Source organism: Actinia tenebrosa, unplaced genomic scaffold (genome assembly GCF_029948245.1).
Source record: "Actinia tenebrosa isolate PJP-AT-01 unplaced genomic scaffold, QUT_ActTen_1.0 PGA_scaffold6__47_contigs__length_16458017, whole genome shotgun sequence".
NCBI lineage: Eukaryota > Metazoa > Cnidaria > Anthozoa > Actiniaria > Actiniidae > Actinia > Actinia tenebrosa.
Genome location: NW_028292583.1, coordinates 4,804,537 through 4,825,905, shown reverse-complemented (window position 1 = coordinate 4,825,905; position 21,369 = coordinate 4,804,537). Strand labels below are relative to the sequence as shown.

At 37.6% G+C, this 21,369-nt stretch overlaps 2 protein-coding genes across 3 annotated transcripts; both read right to left on the bottom strand.

Annotated features, from left to right (window-relative positions):
• Positions 1-415: 415 nt before the first annotated feature.
• On the bottom strand, positions 416-17,395 carry LOC116308330 (uncharacterized). The gene is made up of 8 exons (XM_031718720.2): positions 17,284-17,395; positions 2,775-2,860; positions 2,101-2,127; positions 1,918-1,986; positions 1,729-1,788; positions 1,201-1,266; positions 1,014-1,072; positions 416-508 (listed from the first exon to the last, which is right to left on the bottom strand). Exons 2-8 carry the CDS (start codon positions 2,838-2,840, stop codon positions 493-495), a joined length of 363 nt encoding a protein of 120 aa, XP_031574580.2. The 5' UTR covers positions 2,841-2,860; positions 17,284-17,395; the 3' UTR covers positions 416-492.
• On the bottom strand, positions 10,746-13,427 carry LOC148905877 (uncharacterized). 2 transcript variants are annotated; one of them, XM_089038826.1, is made up of 4 exons: positions 13,322-13,426; positions 12,928-13,121; positions 12,636-12,799; positions 10,746-12,444 (listed from the first exon to the last, which is right to left on the bottom strand). In XM_089038826.1, the coding sequence occupies exons 1-4, from the start codon at positions 13,335-13,337 to the stop codon at positions 11,262-11,264; spliced, it is 1,557 nt and encodes a 518-aa protein (XP_088894952.1). In that variant the 5' UTR covers positions 13,338-13,426; the 3' UTR covers positions 10,746-11,261. The 2 variants fall into 2 exon arrangements, with proteins under 2 accessions (XP_088894952.1, XP_088894951.1); XM_089038825.1 differs by having other exon boundaries at positions 12,928-13,427.
• Positions 17,396-21,369: the final 3,974 nt, after the last annotated feature.

Genomic DNA, 21,369 nt, shown 5'->3' with positions numbered 1-21,369 from the left:
CACAGAATGACAGAAAGAAAGATTGACAGACAGACAGACAGACACAGAATGACAGAAAGAAAGATTGACAGACAGACAGACAGACAGCCACAGACTGACAGAAAAAAAGCCGATTGACAGACAGCCAGACACAGACTGACAGAAAGAAAGAGAAAGAAAGATTGACAGACAGACAGACACAGACTGACAGAAAGAAAGATTGACAGCCAGACAGATACAGACTGACAGAAAGAAAGATTGACAAAGGTTGTCACGTGAGCGTGGAAATGGCGCGAAAGAGGACGGCGCGCGAGCGATGACTAATGGCTTTCAAAACGACCGTTGACGTCGCAACGCCACATCCATAGCGCCATTTCGACTGTTTTCACGTCCTGTTCATAACAACGCGTTTTAAAAGAAGGACAAACAAGTAGACTATGGTTTACTCTAATTTAGTTTTAATCATTCAATTCCTTGAAATATTATGATTTCAAGGTGTTTCAGAGTTTTCCATTAGCGTTGCAATTTCCTGAGGAAGAAAATAGAAGAGAGTTGTTATTATTACAAATATTACAGGTGGGTAGGTAGGTAGGTAGGTAGGTAGGTAGGTAGGTAGGTGGGTAGGTAGGTAGGTAGGTAGGTAGGTAGGGTAGGTAGGTAGGGTAGGTAGGTGGGTAGGTAGGTAGGTGGGTAGGTAGGTGGGTAGGTAGGTGGGTAGGTAGGTAGGTAGGTAGGTAGGTAGGTAGGTAGGTAGGTAGGTAGGTAGGTAGGTAGGTAGGTAGGTAAACATTTTTAATGAAATAACTGAGGTAGCTCTCGCACTCGCTCGATATTTTCTCACCTGAGAACAGTTCAAAGCCGGTAGCAAACAATTTTTTTTGTCAGTACTAATCAGTTGAAAAGTTGGTAGTGTTACTGTACAAACTATATTAGTACAAGGTTTTAACCAGATATTGGAAGGTAAGTTTCCTGTCTTGGAGATCAGTTCTGGTGTCCTAATACTTGACTTATTATTCAATAATGAGTAAACTAACCTTTTACAGGTGCCGTTCCAGGTAGAGCAACCCGCATCGCGACGTTTCTGTTCCCGCATCTAAAAAAGAAAGAAACAACTGTTGTTTTCTTCCGTCTTTCCACTATAGTTTTTAACAAGGGTAACCAGCTTTCTCAATCTTTGAGTATTTCAAGCGTTGGTGAATAACCTTGGTTATGTAAACCTACCTTTTGTGTCTTTCTTTTACAGGTGCCGTTCCAGGTAGAGCAACCCGCATCGCGGAGTTCCTGCTCCTAGAAAAATAAAACGACTTTTGTTATTTCTTCTTTCCACTATAGTTTTGAACTAAGGCAACCTTTCTCAAACTTTACGTATTTCAAGTAATATTTCAAAGCCGACAATGAGGACTGGACGGGATTTCAAGTCCGCGCAATTAGTTCCCATTGCAACGACTTGAAATCCCGTCCAGTCCGATTTGGAGGCTTTGAAATGACTTCTCATATTCATTAATAATTCGGAAGGTTATTTGTTTAGGATTGAAAGACTTAAGGGACAGATATGTCCCTGAACTGAATTAATTTTGATCCAGTCCAAGGACTTGAACAAAATTAATTCAGTCCTTTCACAGGACTTTACCAGGTTTCAAGTAACATCATGTGATCCCAAAAAAATAGCCCATTGATTGGCTGGTTTCCTCATGAATTATTAATGAGTATGAGAAGCGTTGGTAAATAACTTTGGTTACGTAAACCTACCATTCTTATCTTTCTTTTACAGGTGCCGTTCCAGGTAGAGCAACCCGCATCGCGAAGTTTCTGCTCCGGGGAAAAAAGGAACTGTTTTAGTTTTCTTCCTTCTTTACACATAATTTTAAACTAAGGTAACCGGCTTTCTCAAACTCAGTTAGTTTGTGAGTAAGTAACACTTTGGTTATGTAAACCTACCTTTGCTAGCCTTCTTTTACAGGTGCCGTTCCAGGTAGAGCAACCTGCATCGCGATCAAATTCCTGCTCCTAGAAAAATAAAAACGACTTTTGTTTTCTTACTTCTTCAGTTCCAATCATGATGGTTTTGAAATAAGGTCATTTTTCTTCGTTGGCAAAAAAACTTTCATTATGTAAACTAACCTGTGCTATCATTCTTTCACGAATTTCCTGTCAGAAGAAAGAAATAACTCAGTTTTGTTTACTTTCAAACAAACCATAGGGTCGAATAGGTAGGTAGGGAGGTAGGGAGGTAGGGAGGTAGGGAGGTAGGGAGGTAGGGAGGTAGGGAGGTAGGGAGGTAGGGAGGTAGGGAGGTAGGGAGGTAGGGAGGTAGGGAGGTAGGGAGGTAGGGAGGTATAGGTAGGTATAGGTAGGTATAGGTTTGTGGATTGGTAAGTAGGTTGATTTTGGTTGTGATACTTGTAGGTAGGTGGGTTGTAGGTTTTTATATAGTGTAATGAAAAGTATGGTCGATGTGTTGATTGGTATGGGTATAGAGATTTTTTAATCAATCCCCGTCCCTAATGTCAATGGTTCCTAAAGAGTGACTTGTCGTTTGAACTAATAATCTTCAAGATAAGCTTGAGTACCTCACAATAATAATATCTTTATTTATCCATAATGATAAATTTTATACGATATATATATATATATATATATATATAGTAAAGATTGGATTAAAGACGAGACATTACATACTTTGTTATATATATTAAAATAGAAATAAAGAAAAATATTATAAAAATATATCTATATACTAGTATATATGCATGGAAATTAAAATAATCATTTCAAAGTAAGACAAGCTTGAATACCTCACAATGGATCTCAAGAACTACCAATTGTACGAGCACAAAAATGAACAACACTGAAATCTTCATTTTCGTTTTGAAATGTGGATCTGTAAAGAAAGAAATCTGGATCTGAATCTATATATAAATTAGAATGAAAACAAAATAATAATAATAATAATAATAATAATAATAATAATAATAATAATAACTGTTGAAAATCAAGAAAAATACACGGAACTACTTGCAGGCATCAAAAAAGAGTGCAAAAGCTCAAGTGTAAATCAGATTAACATAGTGCTTGACTTTCTCGCAGGACATCACGAACAGCTAAGAAAAGACCTAAGAACAATTACAAATACAGACAGGGAAGTGAACTTTCTTATAGAACGATGTCAGAAATGGATTTTAAGCCAGAACGTTAATATAGTCAAGAAGTTCTATGAATATGCATAAGCTGAAGAAAGGATTGAAAAAAAAAATGATGAACTTAACCAGCCTAGACTTAGTCCGCTGGTCAATGTAAACATGATATATACAGACAAATAAAACTTGCCATAATAATAATGATAACATAATAATGATTCTTTTAACTAATAATTCATTATAATATGAGACGTGATAAGAATATTGCTATAATTATTAAAAAAAAGGAGAGATTATGAATATAAAATAACAAATATATATAATAATAATAATGATAATTAATAATAATAACAACAATAATAATAATAATAATGATAATGATAACAGTAATAATAATAATGATAATAAATAATAATAATGATAATAATAATAATAATAATAATTAATAATGATAATTAATAATAATGATAATGGTAATAATAATAATAATAATAATAATGATAATAATAATAATTTGGCTGATTGGCTGATTCAAATATTTAAATATTCATGAGTTTTGTAACTGATATTCATGAATTCTGCAAGCGATATTCATGAGTTGGTATAGAATATCAGTTACGTAACTTATGTGAATATCAGTTATTTAACTAAAGAAATAGAGGATATTACATGGGCGCGCGGAGATACGAAATTTATCTTCGAGTGTTGAAAAGATCTCTCACGAGTGAGCGCAGCGAACGAGTGAGAGATTTTCAACACGAGAAGATAAATTTCGTATCTCCAAGCGCCCATGTAATATTCTGTTTATTATATAATTATCAATGAAGTATGTTTTGGCTTTTTCAGGCAATTCTTTCCGTGTATTTTTGAATAGCCATCGCAATGGTGTTATTTTCACACGTGAAAATAACATGTTATTTTCACGTGTGAAGATATCAATTTTTCGAAATAGAGAAAAATAGATATTTCATTGGTAATTATATAATAATATTAGCTACGAAACTTGGATTTTGGCTTCCGAAATCGACTCATCAAGACTCGTTTTCCAACGCACAATCAAGAAGAGTGAGATATTTTTTACGAATGTTTTCACATACAAAATACACTAAAATACAGTTTACAAAAGGGAGGCAATATTATCCCAACTTGAAAAGAAACTCAACAATACAGTGATTTGTCTTACTCTCCACAATTGAATTTATGGATGGTTGATATATGACATAAGGATGGATTACTTTGCTAGGCAACCGCGCTCTGAACTCTAGCATAATAAACAAATGTTTATCAATAGGCCCTTTGCAGCTAGTGGTCACGTGCTTGGATACCGCTTAGCAACACAAAACTGGAGAGCAAGCCTTCCAGTAAACAAAAGTTGTAATAGGTCAAGCACGCGTGGTTTTATACGATAGTTTCATCGTTCAAAACGCTTAATCCTTTTGCCCTATCTACAAACACAGTAAGATAATCTTAAATTCTCTCCTTTGGACTCGATTTTTGGTTCGAAGTTGTAATGTAGTTACGTCACTGATTATAAGTTATGATTATGTATGTACATAAATTAAGGACATAAATAAATTGCACGAGGAGATACAACAACTGGCGACGAGCGATGGCTACAAATATTCCCGATTTTCCGCCTTTTAACGTCCATCTTGACAACAACGCAGGCCCTAGATGGGAAAAATGGTTAAAACGACTTGAACGACTCTTCATTGGAATGAAATTAGAAGATAGCAAACAGAAACGAGCACTTTTACTTCACTATGCGGGACCTGATGTTGATGACATATTTGATACACTTATTGACACCGGAGAAGATAAAGATTACAAGAAAGCAGTTGAGAAACTAGACGAGTATTTTAATCCTCAGGTTAACACTACCTACGAAGTCTACAACTTCAGAACAGCGAAGCAAAAGGAAGGAGAATCGTTGGATACATATCACACAAGATTGCGCCAGCTTGCTAAAACATGTGAGTTCGCCGACGTAGACAAAGAGATCAAAGAACACATTATTTTGACCTGCACATCTAACGCCTTAAGACGCCGCGCTCTAAGGGAAAATTTCAGCCTTAAAGATCTACTTCAACACGGAAGGGCATTGGAATTAAGCGAATCTCAAGCAACCCAAGTAGAAAAAACAGAATCCCAGGTCAATACAGTGAAAGACAACTGGAAAAATGCCCAAAGATACGATCAAAGGCCCGTGCAGAATGCCGGCAAATTCCGATCACGTGCTAGGCAACCAAAACCACAGTCACGCAACAGATCGACGTCACGCACTAGCGAAAACAAGCAACAGAAACCTAACTCCAAGAAGTTAACATGCTGGCATTGCGGAGGAGACTTCCCTCATCGAAATGAATGCCCTGCCAAAGGCCAAGAATGCCGTTCATGCGGAAAGATAGGTCACTTTTCACGCATTTGCAAAACAAATCCGCCGAGAAACAACCGTGTACGAAATGTCACGCAAGACAACGAAGGCGACGAATACTCTACCGAAGAAGAAGAAGAAGAGGAAGAATACTCGTACACAGTCAAGCCCAAGACAAATTCAAAGCTACCATCCTGCAACGTACTAATCGGAAAAACCCAAGTCAAGATGATGATAGATTCCGGAGCTACAGTCAACCTGATCAACGAATCGACGCTCAATACTATAAAACAGAACGTTCCACTAGAGCTGGAAAATGCAAAGCACAAGATATACCCATATGGCTCAAAGATTCCAATACCTGTCAAAGGCAAGATAGAGACAGATATCCAATTTCAATGCAAGAGCACAGCAACCACAGTGTTTGTAGTTCAAGGAGATGCAGAAAACCTGTTAGGCTACGACACAGCGAAGGAACTAGGTATTATTCAGATAACGGTGAATACCGTCACAACTGGCAAAGGATACAACCTAGATTCAATGCTTAAGGAATTCGACTGCCTGTTCGGACCAATCAAGAAAGTCAAAGGGAAGACAATCAAGCTGCACATCGACGGAAACGTCCCTCCAAAGCACCAGCCTCATCGCAGACTCCCATTTCACATTAGAGCAGATGTAGAGAAGGAACTTGAACGCCTCGAAAAGTTAGACATCATTGAAAAAGTTACTGGCCCCACCCCTTGGGTCAGCCCAATTGTTGTAGTACCCAAGAAATCTGGCGAAGTACGAATATGTGGTGATATGCGAGAGGCAAACCACGCCATAAAAAGAGAAAAACACCCGATGCCAACTCTAGATGAACTCGCAGCTGATCTTAACGGAGCAACTCGCTTCAGCAAACTTGATCTGTCTTCGGGATATCATCAATTCGAACTAGACCCTGAAAGCAGACACATCACAACCTTCACAACGCACAAGGGTCTGAGAAGGTTTAAGCGACTTATCTTCGGAGTGAATGCAGCTTCAGAGATCTTCCAGAACGCACTTGAAGAGATCCTCTCGGGATTACAAGGATGCAGAAACCTGTCTGATGACATCATCGTTTATGGAAAGGACCAGGAAAGCCACGACAACAACCTCCACGCTACACTTACCAGGCTTAAAGAAATGAATGTACGTCTTAACAAAGCAAAATGCAAGTTCTCCCAAGCAGAAATTTCCTTCTATGGTCACGTATTTAATGCAGAAGGCATGAAACCCGATCCACAAAAGGTCGAAGCAATAAAGAATGCCAACCCACCACAGAGCGCAAGTGAAGTGAAATCCTTCCTTGGAATGGCTCAATATGTTTCCAGATACATACAGAACTACGCTGACATCACAGCGCCTCTACGCAATCTTACAAAGCAAGAGATAGCCTGGAAATGGGGAGATGAAGAGCAACAAGCCCTCGACAAGATCAAACTAGCCCTGACTGGCAACGAAGTAATGTCCTACTTTGACCCTGACAAGAAAACCGAAGTCATCGTCGATGCAAGCCCTATCGGACTCGGAGCTATCCTGCTACAGGAGGACAAAGTTATCAGCTACGCAAGTAGAACACTGAGTGATCCCGAGACACGATACTCTCAAACTGAAAGAGAAATGCTTGCTGCAGTCTGGGGATTAGAGAAATTCCATCTATATGTGTATGGTTCAACATTCGACATCGTCACTGACCATAAACCTCTACTAGGCATATTCCCAAGCCATAAAGCAGCCTCAGCTCGAATGGAAAGATGGAAACTTCGACTTGCTCCATACAATTGTAATCTTGTTTACAGACCAGGGAGAGACGACAAGAATCCCGCTGACTTCCTAAGCAGGCACCCAAACACGAAGGAGCCGGATGATGACCATATCGCAGAAGATTATGTCAATTACGTTTGCAGAAACGCCATTCCAAAGGCAATGACATTACAAGAAGTCAAAGTAGAGACCAAGATAGACACAACCATGCAGGCTTTGGCTCGAGCCATAGAAAACGAAAACTGGTCAGATCCTGCAGTACAAGAGTACAAAAATCTCAAGGAAGAACTGTCCATTTACAACGGAATCATTCTCAGAGGAAACAGAATTGTGATCCCAAGCTCACTTCAAGCAAAAGCAGTTGATCTCGCACATATCGGACATCAAGGGATCGTCAAGACTAAAGGACTGATACGAGAAAAGGTATGGTTCCCAGGAATTGATAGAATGGTTGAGACCAAAGTAAGAAACTGTCTAGCCTGTCAAGCTACAACAAAAGGAAAGGTAACACCGGAGCCAACCAGGCCAACAAAACTACCAAGAGCACCTTGGAAAGAGGTCGCAATCGACTTTTGCGGACCATTCCCTTCAGGAGAATATCTAATGGTAGCCATAGATGAGTACAGTCGCTTCCCGGAAGTTGAAATACTGACATCTACCTCAGCAAGAGTAGTTATTCCCAAGCTTGATGCAGTTTTTTCCAGACAAGGAATTCCGGATGTTGTCAAAAGTGATAACGGCCCTCCATTTAACGGCGCAGAGTTTAAAGCCTATACAGAAAACTCTGGATTCCATCACAGAAAAGTCACACCCTGCTGGCCAAGAGCTAATGGAGAAGCTGAACGATTTATGAAAACACTTGAGAAGTGCATCAGATCTGCTCATGTAGAGAGAAAGAATTGGAAACAGGAGATGTACAGATTTCTTCGTCAATACCGAGCTACGCCGCACTCTTCAACCTACACCTCACCTAGTGAAGCGCTCAATCAGAGAAAGCTAAGGACTGAACTTCCTCAAATTACATCAACGATCATGCCAACAAGCAAGCTACAACAGAAGGATGCAGAATCCAAATTCAAGATGGCTGAGTACGCAGATAAAAGAACACATGCAAAGGAGAATGCTGTAAAGCCGGGAGACACAGTGCTAGTACGCCAACCCAAACGAAACAAGTTGAGCACACCTTACAACCCAACACCGTTCATCGTGGAAGAAAGAAAAGGGACGATGATAACGGCATCCAACGACAACAAATCAATAACAAGAAACTCATCACAGTTCAAATTAATACCAAGTCATCTTGCACAGTACCAGCCCAATGACGAAGACGACGACTCCATCACTGGATCACCGGAAATGACGCAGCAAGAAGATAGCGCCCCTACGAGACCACCAACACCTGTGCAGAGACGTTCCAGCAGTCGTCAAGTGAGACCACCTGTCAGATTCTCAGACTATATCGTCTACAAGTGAACTCTAAGTGAACTCTAAGTGAATATTAAGCACTGAGACGACGCAAGAACATTGTTGACATTTATTACTAATTACTAACGAAACACGTTCATGGGGATGATTAAATGTTTAATTCAGAGAGCATTGATTTAAGAGGATGTAAGCTTTTTCCACGTAGAGAGGGATGTAATGTAGTTACGTCACTGATTATAAGTTATGATTATGTATGTACATAAATTAAGGATATAAAAATAAATGCACGAGGAGATACAACAGAAGTAACGATATTCTTCGCGTTATCGCGAAAAAATTGTCACCGCCGGCCCGCTCGACGGCTGAAAAACATGGCGACTTCGCAAGGTATGTACTTCAAAACTCTCCTTTTTTTTTGGTTTCTTTTCAATTATTGGACTTCTAAAATCTCTAAAATAACAGTTTAGATTGTGAATGGTGATCGATTGTAATTGGACGGCATTTTAATGGACGATTTGTTTATTTTTTGTGAGAGTGATTCCACGTCTAAAGTCAAGACTAACCCATGTTTACATATATTCGCTGTAGATGTTAGAACTCCCGACGAGCCATCACATACCAAGAAAAATTCTTCGTACTGATATTTTTATATTTATTTTTGTTTTAGATGAAGTAGAAACTCAAGACATCTCTATCTTTCCTTCCCTCACCTTCGATGATGTAGGGAGCTACGCTATAGAGAAGTCTGGCTGCACAAGCACTTCGAAAGCGTACAAATTTATGGCGGAACCAGGCTATTTACATGACGTTAAAGGTACTTGATAGCCAAAATGTTTTTTCTATTTCATTATGATATGAATGGCAGACAATTCACACTAATTTTTCCAATTTTTTAGTGATATATACCGACCAGTGCGTGAGAGTTAAATGCAAGTGTTACCGCTCAATGAGGAAGTCTGAACCACCGCACATTTTAGAGGTGTCAGTCCAGAACAACAATTTGGCATTGCTGTCTGGGCTGTGCTCATGTGTAGCCGGGGCAGGTGGATACTGCCATCATGTGATCGGGCTTCTTTACTATTTAGCCCTTCTTAAGCAACTGGGACATCGGACATTGCCTGATGAGCTAACATGTACCAGCATGAAGCAGCGTTGGAGCATACCTAGAGGATCCAAAATCGCACAAAAAGAAATACAAGACGTGCTAGTGAAAAAACCCCAACTTGGCGCTTCGTACAGTAGATATATCAAGAGTAATTTGTATTCCCCATCTACCCAGTATCCTACCCTCACAAAAGAGCACTTTAATGGCTTCCAACCACCTTATCCTCTCTTTACAACCATTCTGCCCAATCAAGATCAACTTGGCAATATCCCATTTGTACAGAGCAAGTTTGGAAATGTCCCAAAAGGCTGTGTCCTGTCATATCAACAAAAGATGTCAACTGACTACATCATAAATGATTTTACTTGCACTTCTTTCCCAGAGCTTCCCCTCTCAAGTGCAGAGGACAGATTTAATAACAATGTGTCAATCTGTCTTGACAGTCGTCAACAATCTATATTTGGAACATTGTCTGTGACAACAGAGTCATCACTGAGAGTGCAGCAGCAAACAGTCACTCAAAGTCAGAGTGATGTATGGCACCTGCTCAGAAAAAAAAGGGTAACAGCAAGCAAATTTGGCATTGTCGCTCGCCGGGTGTCACATTTTGACACCCTTGTCAATCAGCTAAACCCCACCAGATTTGTACAAACTGCAGCAATGAGAAGAGGCATTGAACTTGAACCACATGCTGCCATGGTCTATGCTAGCAATGCAAAGGGTGGAAGAGTAAACCTCTTCCCATCTGGGCTGATTGTCCACCCAAAGTGCCCATGGCTAGGTTGTAGCCCAGACAGGAAAGTCTATGACCTTGATGCCGTAAATAATGGTCAGAATCCCTTTGGCTTGTTAGAAATAAAGGTCGTTAAAGAGGGGGAAACATCATTTGACAATGTGAGGTATCTCACCAAGGACCAGAACACTAACCAGTACAAACTGAAAACAACAGACATTTATTATTACCAGATCCAGTGCCAGCTTGGACTCACAGGATTAGAATGGTGTGATTTTTTCAGTTACATTGACGAAAATTTGTTTGTTTGCTCTAGAATTAATTTTGATTCAGTGTTTTTCCAGCAAGCAAAGGACAAAGTTGATAGTTTTTTCTTCAATTACTATTTACATTAATACACTAAGATTTTTGTTGTTGTTCTCAAACCATGGCCAGATTTCTTATGATAACAAATATTATATTATTTTTATTAATGACAAATCAATTCATAATCTTAATTTATTTTTTATTATATTTATATCATATTAGTATTATATTTATTTGTGCTATTTAGATTTTGTGTTTGTTCATTAGTTTTTTTTTTTGAGTTTTCATTTACAAACAAATTGAAATAGTTACAAAAAGCAATCCAAGACACATGATAAACCAACCTGCATTAAAGATTATCTAATGGGTTATGTAAGCCACATTAATCATACATTCACCAACTTCTTACAGACACTATGCCTCATTATTACCATTGGATAAAATAAGTGGGCCTTGAAAATTTGTAAGGAGGCAGGCTACAGTATATAACTGATTGACTGAACCTAAAGTGGACAATGGCACATCTGAATCAAAAAAGTGGTACTCTTTGACTCTTCTTATTGCCCTCTCGACATGAATTCTAAGACTTGCTAGTGTCTTTGTTTTTTGAACATCTGCGGCAGAGAATTGTTCCTGACTTTCAAGAAACGGAGGAATATTTAACTCTACCCGCTTCTCCCTAAGTAAATCTTCAATGTCAAACCCTTTGTCTGCCATGACTGAATCACCAGGTTCTAACAAATCTAGAATGCCGCTGCACCTTGTGATTTCCTTATCACTAATCCCCCCTGTGTAAAGGCTAGAAACGAAGCTAATAGCTCCATTAGGGGTAATGCCTATCAAACCCTTGAGTGTAGTATTACTCTTATAACTAGAATAAAGCTGCGACTGAAGTAGTAGGGAGGTAGGTGTTTGAACAAAAATCTCTGTACAATCTAAAATGACACGTGTGCTTGCATAAAGCTTTTTAAAACCTTCTGGCATAAACCTATCAACATCTTGCCTTGAAGGCCAGATCACTTGACTACCAAGAAGAAAATACAAAAAATTAGTCCATGTGATCAATTTCCTGCAAACTGACGATTTATGTATTCGGAACCTATGAGCTAAATCCTGTCCGAATAGACCTAGTTTGAGGCGTACACAAAACATAAACAATTCATCCACAAGAAGCATATTTCTTGAGTCTGGTCTACTTTCTCTTTCTCCAGAGGCATAACAATATGTCATTTGTGCAGCACATGGCTGCAAAAACTTAAAAAAGAACTGAATATGTAAATAGGATGGGAAACCTGTATAAAATCTTATGATCTCATTGTCTGTGCCAAATCTCTCAAGCCCAAATTTATTAAGTGCTAATTGTTCTGCAGCTTGCCTCTTAATGTCCTCAATTTCTTTTGCAGCTTCAACTTTAACCCTTTTTATTTCAGTGAGGGCAGCTGCAGTTTCATTTCTACTTTGTTCAAGTTGCTTTTGTGCATCTTGGAACTGTGCTCTGAGTGACTGGACTTGTGCTTGTAGGTCATCCATGCTGAAGGTTGTAGAAGTGCTGGGACTATTATCTTCATTGTCATCACTTTCATCTGTCTGAGTGTCTCTGTAAAAAGGTTTTGAAATTATGATGACACTCAGTTCACACTCAGTTCACACTAAATAAAAAATTATAAAAGACTAAATTATTAAAATTATAAAATTATTTTGGTTTAAACCAAAATAAACATCAAGTACAATTCCATCAGTCAAGTCTAAATGAAATGTATTGAAGTAGAAATATGTGATATTCATTACCTATCTACTTGTCGAATTATCTTTCTTCTTGCTTTGGATTTGGTTGACCAGTCAAAGATTGATGGTACAGCTTCTCTTTTTAGCAACTGACGTCCAGAATCAGTGGGAGGATTGTAATCTTCCTCAGTGAAGTGTTTTGAGCACACTCTGGTACTTTTGTTAACCTATTATAAATCAAATGTCCTTTTAATAACAATGTAACTGTATTCAACTATTTTTATCTTCATTACAGTTTTTTAAAGATCCACAGGCAATTCGTATTGTGCATTGATATTGTTAGATTCCTATATACCTTGAAGTGTGGGCCCACATCTCTTCGTATCTTCACCAGCCATTCCTTTTTCAATTGCTCATCCCTTGCACGGCCTGGTAAGCGGTGAAACTTTAAATCAGGATGATATCGAGAATCTCCGTTACACAAGGGAACACAACAATGGTACGAAGAATTTTTCTTGGTATGTGATGGCTCGTCGGGAGTTCTAACATCTACAGCGAATATATGTAAACATGGGTTAGTCTTGACTTTAGACGTGGAATCACTCTCACAAAAAATAAACAAATCGTCCATTAAAATGCCGTCCAATTACAATCGATCACCATTCACAATCTAAACTGTTATTTTAGAGATTTTAGAAGTCCAATAATTGAAAAGAAACCAAAAAAAAGGAGAGTTTTGAAGTACATACCTTGCGAAGTCGCCATGTTTTTCAGCCGTCGAGCGGGCCGGCGGTGACAATTTTTTCGCGATAACGCGAAGAATATCGTTACTTCTGTTGTATCTCCTCGTGCATTTATTTTTATATCCTTAATTTATGTACATACATAATCATAACTTATAATCAGTGACGTAACTACATTACAACTTCGAACCAAAAATCGAGTCCAAAGGAGAGAATTTAAGATTATCTTACTGTGTTTGTAGATAGGGCAAAAGGATTAAGCGTTTTGAACGATGAAACTATCGTATAAAACCACGCGTGCTTGACCTATTACAACTTTTGTTTACTGGAAGGCTTGCTCTCCAGTTTTGTGTTGCTAAGCGGTATCCAAGCACGTGACTACTAGCTGCAAAGGGCCTATTGGTTCAATCAAGCAAACTTAATTCATGCTAAACAGAAATTCGCATCGTTCTTGATTTCAAACGTTGACAAAGATTTATAGACACTGTCAGTGTTAATCTCTCAGATAGGCAAAGATAATAGTTTCCTATTTGAAATTTTCAGAAGCTATGGTATATGAAGCTATGGTACGGTATATGAAGCTATGATATTGATGTATGACAAAGGGGTAGATTTCTCTGCTTACTCCCCTCAATTTCAAGAATCCTTATGGTTTGCTTTATTTGGCGCTATCACCTCTCGTACATGCTCTACAGAACTCTCGTACATGCTCTACAGTCCATTTGGACTTTCAAATCACACGCCACAATACATTAGTACATTGCAACGCCGGGTAGACGAATTTAGCCGGTAACATGCATATTTTTCTGGTTATCTTTGTTTGTAAGTATCGCCGGAATTCTTTATAGAACGTCGGATTTCTTTGTTTCTATTGTTGTCGACAAATCAATTTGGAAGAATAGTTTTAGAACAATAGTTTTAGAAGCCATTTACAGAATTCGTGTGGCTTGCTGTATCGGCTCTAAAACCGCTCGCCCTGCGGCCTCGAGTTTGTAAACCCAATACAGCAGGGCCACTCATTCTGTAAACTGTTATAAACCACACACAGGACCATTGTTTAGGCTGCCTGTGCATGCACCTAACCATCCACAAGGTACAACAGATTATTCTTTTACTCCGAAGAAGGGATCAACTGTTCCGAAACAACAGTAAAGTTAAGTATAACGCTTCAGTGTTCAACACTATTTTACCATATATATTAAGAGATTATTATTAGCGATTTGATGCCGAAATCAACCGTGTCTATTGCTGAGGAACCTCAGAGGAAATCCCTCAATCACCTTTTAACCACAGAATTCTACTGTAATTTGTGCATTTCGTATTCTTTTTAGAAGATGCCAGCAAAAGTCGAACAAAATCGAAACTTGCTGGCAACAGCCAAAAAGTCGATTTCGCTCATATCCAAGTATATTAAGGTAGACATATAGCCAAAACAAATCGTGGTATACTTTGTTTTTAACTCGTGGATACGCGAAGCGTAGAAACGAGTTATTGTGAGGGGTCTGAATATGCAAATGTATCACTCACTAAGATGTTAGCAGATCGATATTTAAACGTTTATATCGATCGTCTTACGTCATCTGATTACGAATGTTACACGACACTAACAAGCCACAAACGTTTCATTCAGATTTCAAAACGAGAGTCATGGAGTCTTGAAGACAGTTTGGCTATTTTTGTCATCGAAATAAGCCGTTATGAATAAAAAGTAGATGATCCAAACTCAACAAATTAACAAAGAACTAAACAAAGTAGGTGTTAATAGGGAAAAAAAAGGACGACTAATCATCTTACCAGCTAACCCGAGTATTTAAAATATAAAATCGAGCGAAATACTTTTGAAAGCTTCGAAATGTCAATAAGCATAAGGACACAGGGAGCCCAATCTCTGGAAAGTGCAACTAGCATCCACGAGTTCGCCAAAGGGCAATTTGATTCGAAATATCGCTTTATTTCCGAGAAAAAAATAGGAAAACAAAATTGCCAATAAATGACCCTCTGAGAGAGCCAAAATACCATTCAACTTCGAGGGCCTCGCGTACCTTTGCAGAAATGTGTATGGGCTTTATTGCTAAATTTTTTTGTTAACATTGTCTTGGCTTTGAATCTATGAAATTTTATTATTTTCCAATAAATTTACGTTGGCGGAAAGTCATGAAATGTAAAGAACTTTCAAAATATATTTTAACCATGTGCTATATAAAATAAAACGTCGATATTTAGAAATTGAGAAGTTAAAACAATGTTCTAATCGTGAGTAAAGTGATTTTTTGGGGTATTTTGTTCTGTTACGAGTAATGGAGATTTAAAATTGGAGAAATTTCAAAGAAAAAAAGGCCGTTCGATACGATCAAAAAATATTTCCTTAAAGAGCAAAATATTTACCATGAGCTATATAAAATAAAACGTCGATATTTAGAAATTGAGAAGTTAAAACAATGTTCTAATCGTGAGTAAAGGGATTTTTTTGTGGTATTTTGTTCTGTAACGAGTAATGGAGATTTAAAATTGGAGAAATTTCAAAGAAAAAAAGGCCGTTCGATACGATCAAAAAATATTTCCTTAAAGAGCAAAATATTTACCATGAGCTATATAAAATAAAACGTCGATATTTAGAAATTGAGAAGTTAAAAAACAATGTTCTAATCGTGAGTAAAGGGATTTTTTTGTGGTATTTTGTTCTGTAACGAGTAATGGAGATTTAAAATTGGAGAAATTTCAAAGAAAAAAAGGCCGTTCGGTACGATCAAAATATATTTCCTTAAAGAGCAAAATATTTAAAAAAAGCAAGTTACTAGCTCGAACTACTATAAAACTATATAGTTTGAAAAGATGGATTTATAAAATTAATTTATCCACGAGAAAAGGATCCTTTTTTCGAGAGTCAAGTGCTTTTGTAATAATAACAGCGACGCATTAAGGATATTTCTATTCATTCATTACCAATCATCACGCTTTTAAAAAAAGATAATATGAAGAGAAAATCCGTATATCGCTGGCTGATCAACGAACTTTAGAACAGTCACCATTAAAAGTATTCGAAATATAACAATTTTCTCCAACTTTAAATCTTTATTACTCGTCGCAGAACAAACAAAAAACAAAAAACAAAAAAACAAAAAAAACAAAAAAAAAAAAAACAAAAAAAAAACAAACACCAAAACAATAACTTTACTTGCACGATTAGAACATTGTTTTAACTTCTCAATTTCTAAATATACATAGCTCATGGTTAAAATGTTTTTTGAAAGTTCGTTATATTTCATGACGTGCCAAAGTAACTTGGTAATAAAAGGATTTTCCGCCAACACAAATTTATTGGAAAATAATAAAATTTCACAGTTTTAAAGCCCAGACAGTGTAAAAATCAGTTTTTCAACAATAAAGCCCATACACATTTCTGCAAAGGCACGCGAGGCCCTCGAAGTTGGATGATATTTTGGCTCTCTCAGAGAGTCAATTATGCACATTTTTCTTTTTGGCAAATGAAGTATACCACGGTTTATATCGCCTCAAAGTCTTCCTAATACTAAAATATGAGCGAATTCGATTTTTCGAGACATCCTCTCTTCATTTCTTATTATTTATGCTTATTTCTATTCAGCTTTATTATTTCTTTATTATTTATTATTTTTATTGTTTTTGGCGGGTCTTCCGCTAGGTTGAAGTTTCCCATCGCGAAAAATTTTGTTTTCTCCTTCTAAATTTCAGTTCAATCTGACTCAAAAACTTGAGAGACACGTTTTAGTAGCCGACTGAGGAATCTTCTCTCTGGAAAAAAAATTTTCGTTATCTAAGTTATAGAATTAGTATGCAATGAATTATAGAGAAAGTATTAGCAGTATTTAGAACGCAAATATTAGAACTCTAATATATGAGCTAAGTAACTGTGTGCTAAATTTCATCTTTTATAATTATATTGTCTAGAAACGAGGTAACTGACTTTCTTGTCTCTCTTGACTACTCACCGATAGAAGAAATGTCTGCTGTGTGTTAACCTTGGGAAGTCCACAAGTTATGAGCAAGCTGCATCTAGGCAGTACCTATTTATTTGCTATTGCTTACTATCAATCACGTGACTTTTTGGAGTTGACTGGGGGGCAAACAAGCGGTTGGCTGGGGGGCAAACAAGCGGTTGGCTGGGGGGCAACTAGCGGATGCTAAGTCAAAACATATCAAAATAAGTCCTCAAACTATTGTATTTGACTATTTTCACGACATCAAACCAGAAAACAAGGGATAAAAACAACCTTCAGGATTCTACAAGCCATCAAAAAAGAGCTATTACCGGAAGTGACGTCTATTGATAGCAACCTATTGTAGGTATTGTATAAGAAAAAAAGGGTGGATCCTCGGCATGGGACCCCGCTGCTGAAAGACGACAGTCTAATATTAATTAACGAGGGGTAGCAATGCTTTTATCAATTTCGCGCAGCAAATTAAAATTATGCTAAACAGAAATTCGCATCGTTCTTGATTTCAAACGTTGACAAAGTTTTCATAGGCTCTGTTGTATTTGCTCACAAGTTATGAGCAAGCTGCATCTAAAAAGTATCTATTTATTTGCTATGGTAGGTATTGTATAAGAAAAAAAGGGTGGATCCTCGGCATGTGGCCCCGCTGCTGAAAGACAGTCTAATATTAATTAACGAGGGGTAGCAATGCTTTCATCAATTTTGCGCGCAAATTAAAATTATGCTAAACAGAAATTCGCATCGTTCTTGATTTCAAACGTTAACAAAGTTTTTATAAACGTGGTCTTAGTCTCTCAGAAAGGCAAAGATAATAGTTTTCTTTCTAAAAGTTTCAGAACGAAGGCAGGCACCCTTTAATCGATCTGCTATGCTATGACTTGAGGGGTGGATTAACGAATGTTTATCAATGGACTGACTACGGCGGACTACGTTCTAATCAAGCAAACTTAATTCATGCTAAACAGAAAGTTGCATTATATTTTTCTTGATTCCAAAACTTCAAAATGTTTTCATAGGTGCTGTCTTATTCTCTCAAAATAGGCAGAGATAATGGTTTTATATTAAAAATATTGACCGAAGGAAACTACCCTTTAATCGATTCCCTATGCTATTAAACTTTTAACAGTTTATTTATTTATAAGATGCTGAACAGAGAGACAAGAAGAAAAAGATCTACGAGAAGTGGCTAGTGGGTCCGCAGGAAGAGCATAAAGAATTGAGCAGTAAGGCAACATTGATAAACTCGAACGCGCGTAAACAATTTGCTGGCTAACTGTCGTCGAGGGCCGGCAAATCGAGAAGGGACTGTGAAATTGAAATGAAAAATTTGTTTCAATTGATGATTTTGTATTGTTTTACTCTCTCTCTCTCTATATCTATATACAGCGCGTTTGCAAAAATTCTGTAAATAAAATGAATATCGATATGGATTTTCAAATTAAAAAACTTTTTAAAAAAGGTACTAGGTTAAAAACAATATTTTCGGTGAAATATAATCACAGTGTACATTTTAAGCATTAATACTAGATGTTTGACTACATTTTGGTTGAAAATCATAATATTTATTTGGCAAAGTACAGAATCATTTTTCCTTCTCTGTGCACGGTCAACGTCATATAACAATGGATAAGTCGAACGAAAACCTAGAACAAAAGGTTTCCAAACGATCCGCACCATTAACTATGCGGGCAGCCTGATTATGACAAACGGGCTGAAACCATAACTCAGAACTACTCCAGATAGAATATTTTGCTTTATTTTTGGTCTTTTGTCTTTTGCTTTTTTGCTTAACTTATTACTAATAGCTTCTCAGTTTAAGCACTGAACGAGACAAACAAGAGCAAATGTTTGAATATAATCATTATTGGCACGTTAGAGTGTTTTCATCATAATCCGATATAAGCACCTATTGTATTATTTTCAAATTCTCTTGTCTGTCCAAATTAAATAAGATTGATTTGTAGTAATAAATTATGCGTTCGGTGTGTGTAATGAAATAGAGAGAATAAGAGAAAAAAAACAAATGCCCTTGGCGGGAAACGAACCAAGGGCATTTGATATTTTTCTCTTATTCTCTCTATGAGATTAATTTGGATTGTTATTTCCATTCGCATTCTTTCGAGGGAATTAAAACTATGACTTATGGAATCAGCCTAGTATAGTTTGGGATGATATAATTAATCTGCAATAGGACTACGTGTCTGTCCAATACGCCTTTTTCCAGTTCCATTCAGTGACAACGAATGATAGTTCCTATCCGAGCCTGGAGTTTCCTAGTCTCCCCCACAGCCGCTTTCAGTGTCGTCACGCAACGCTTTCTCCCCTGACTAGAGTCAGGGGAGAAAGCGTTGCCTGACGACACTGAAAGCGGCTGTGGGAGAGACTACAAATTGAGCTAATTCTCTCAGTATACGCGAAGTAAATACCAGAACTGTGAGCGTTACCCAGAAGTTTACAATGAATACCCGTGGAAGTCAACGGTGTGACAGTGTCAGATTTAAAAGTTATCTAGCCTTTTTGCGATTACACTGCATTCGTTGTTTAAAATAAGTGATCTGCGCGGCTCATTTTCTTCGTTTATTAAAAATACTGTCAGACTTTATGTTTGAATTCAATCTCTTAAATCTTGAGTCGTCTCGTTTAACTTCCATGAGTCTAAATTACACTTTTTAAAAAAGTTTTCCAGTTTCTCTTTGCTTCTAATATTTTGGTACGAGCTCGTTAGCAAGTACAAACTCGAATTCACTATAGGCCGATAAAACAATGTCGATAGCTAAACTTATAAAAATATAAATCTTTTCTTTCATTTATGAACAAAGAAAACATTTGGGGGGGGGGGGGGGGGGGGGGGGCATTAAACATTCAACAAGAACGAATTCAATATTATTTACCCAAAGATTTTCTCCAACTTCCACTCAAATGCTTCTTAGAATTATTTCTCTCGCGAATGTTTACAAGTTGTCAAATTCGAAACGTTTTGATTGGTTCTTGAAACACAATGACACTTATCTGATTGGTTGAACACAAACAATAGGAAAGGAATGTTGTGCTCGGGTAAGCAGCCGCTAGTCAGGGGAGAAAGCGTTGCGTGACGACACTGAAAGCGGCTGTGGGGGAGACTAGGAGTTTCCGCGCATAGCAAAAAAACTACAGTTTATCATGCGCGGTAACTCCAGGCTCGGATAGGAACTATTATTCGTGGTCACTGAATGGAACTGTAAAAAGGAGTCTTTGGAAATAATTGAATTCAAAAAATTCCTCTGCGAGGACTGTCAAATTGGACTCGGCCTATCGGCCTTTTCCAATTTTGTCAGTCCTCGGAATTTTTTTCACAAAATTATTTTTATTACTTATACAAATTGTATGAACAAAGAGCGGTTTAATCTAGCCTCCACCACAGGCAACTCCTTGGCTCTCTTGCCGACTTGGGCTTCCTGCTGCGAGGACAAAAAGAACTTCTCTGCCATAAAATTTAGTGCAGGATTCCAACAGAGAATATAGAATACACCTAATTCAAGAAACGTCGTCATCGCCAAAGGCGATAGGCAATAGGAGATAGGCGAAAAGCGATAGGAGATAGGTCATTCCAAGATCCAAGAATAGCTAGAATGACTTGTGTTTCTTTTCTTATTCTCGTCAAGAGTATGGACCTTAGTGCTGAGACTGATTCGATGTTCCATGTCGGAATGACCTATCGCCTATCGCCTTTAGCGATGACAACGTTATTTGAATTAGGTGTATATGGAGTAGCTCTCGGAGGAGGCTAGGTTTAATCTATTGAAATATTTTGTTATTTAACACTTTTATTCGGCATTAAATACTCGTACACCGAATAACAACTCGATTTTCAACCACGAGGAGCAAAACATGAACTCGAGGCTCCCAAAACCAAAATGAGGCTAATTTACATAAACAATGTCAATTTCAACACTCCTTCTCATTGTTTTGAAAAATGTTTATAGTTCATGGCTTTACCACAACTCCAGCAAGTTCACGAAGTTTGACAAATTGTCCTTTGTGTAATCCTTTGGTTAACATGTCTGCTACCATATCATTTGTAGAACAATAGACTATGCTAAC

Excerpts from the sequence above, each read along its gene's own strand:
- LOC116308330 (XM_031718720.2), bottom strand. The coding sequence starts at position 2,840 with ATGAAGATTTCAGTGTTGTTCATTTTTGTGCTCGTACAATTGGTAGTT. Across the intron at positions 1,987-2,100 it reads GTGAAAGAATGATAGCACAG|GAGCAGGAATTTGATCGCGA; the intron begins GTTAGTTTACAT and ends TTATTTTTCTAG. Across the intron at positions 1,073-1,200 it reads GTAAAAGAAAGACACAAAAG|ATGCGGGAACAGAAACGTCG; the intron begins GTAGGTTTACAT and ends TTTCTTTTTTAG.
- LOC148905877 (XM_089038825.1), bottom strand. The coding sequence starts at position 13,203 with ATGGACGATTTGTTTATTTTTTGTGAGAGTGATTCCACGTCTAAAGTC. Across the intron at positions 12,800-12,927 it reads ATGTGGGCCCACACTTCAAG|GTTAACAAAAGTACCAGAGT; the intron begins GTATATAGGAAT and ends GATTTATAATAG. Across the intron at positions 12,445-12,635 it reads ATAATTCGACAAGTAGATAG|AGACACTCAGACAGATGAAA; the intron begins GTAATGAATATC and ends ACCTTTTTACAG.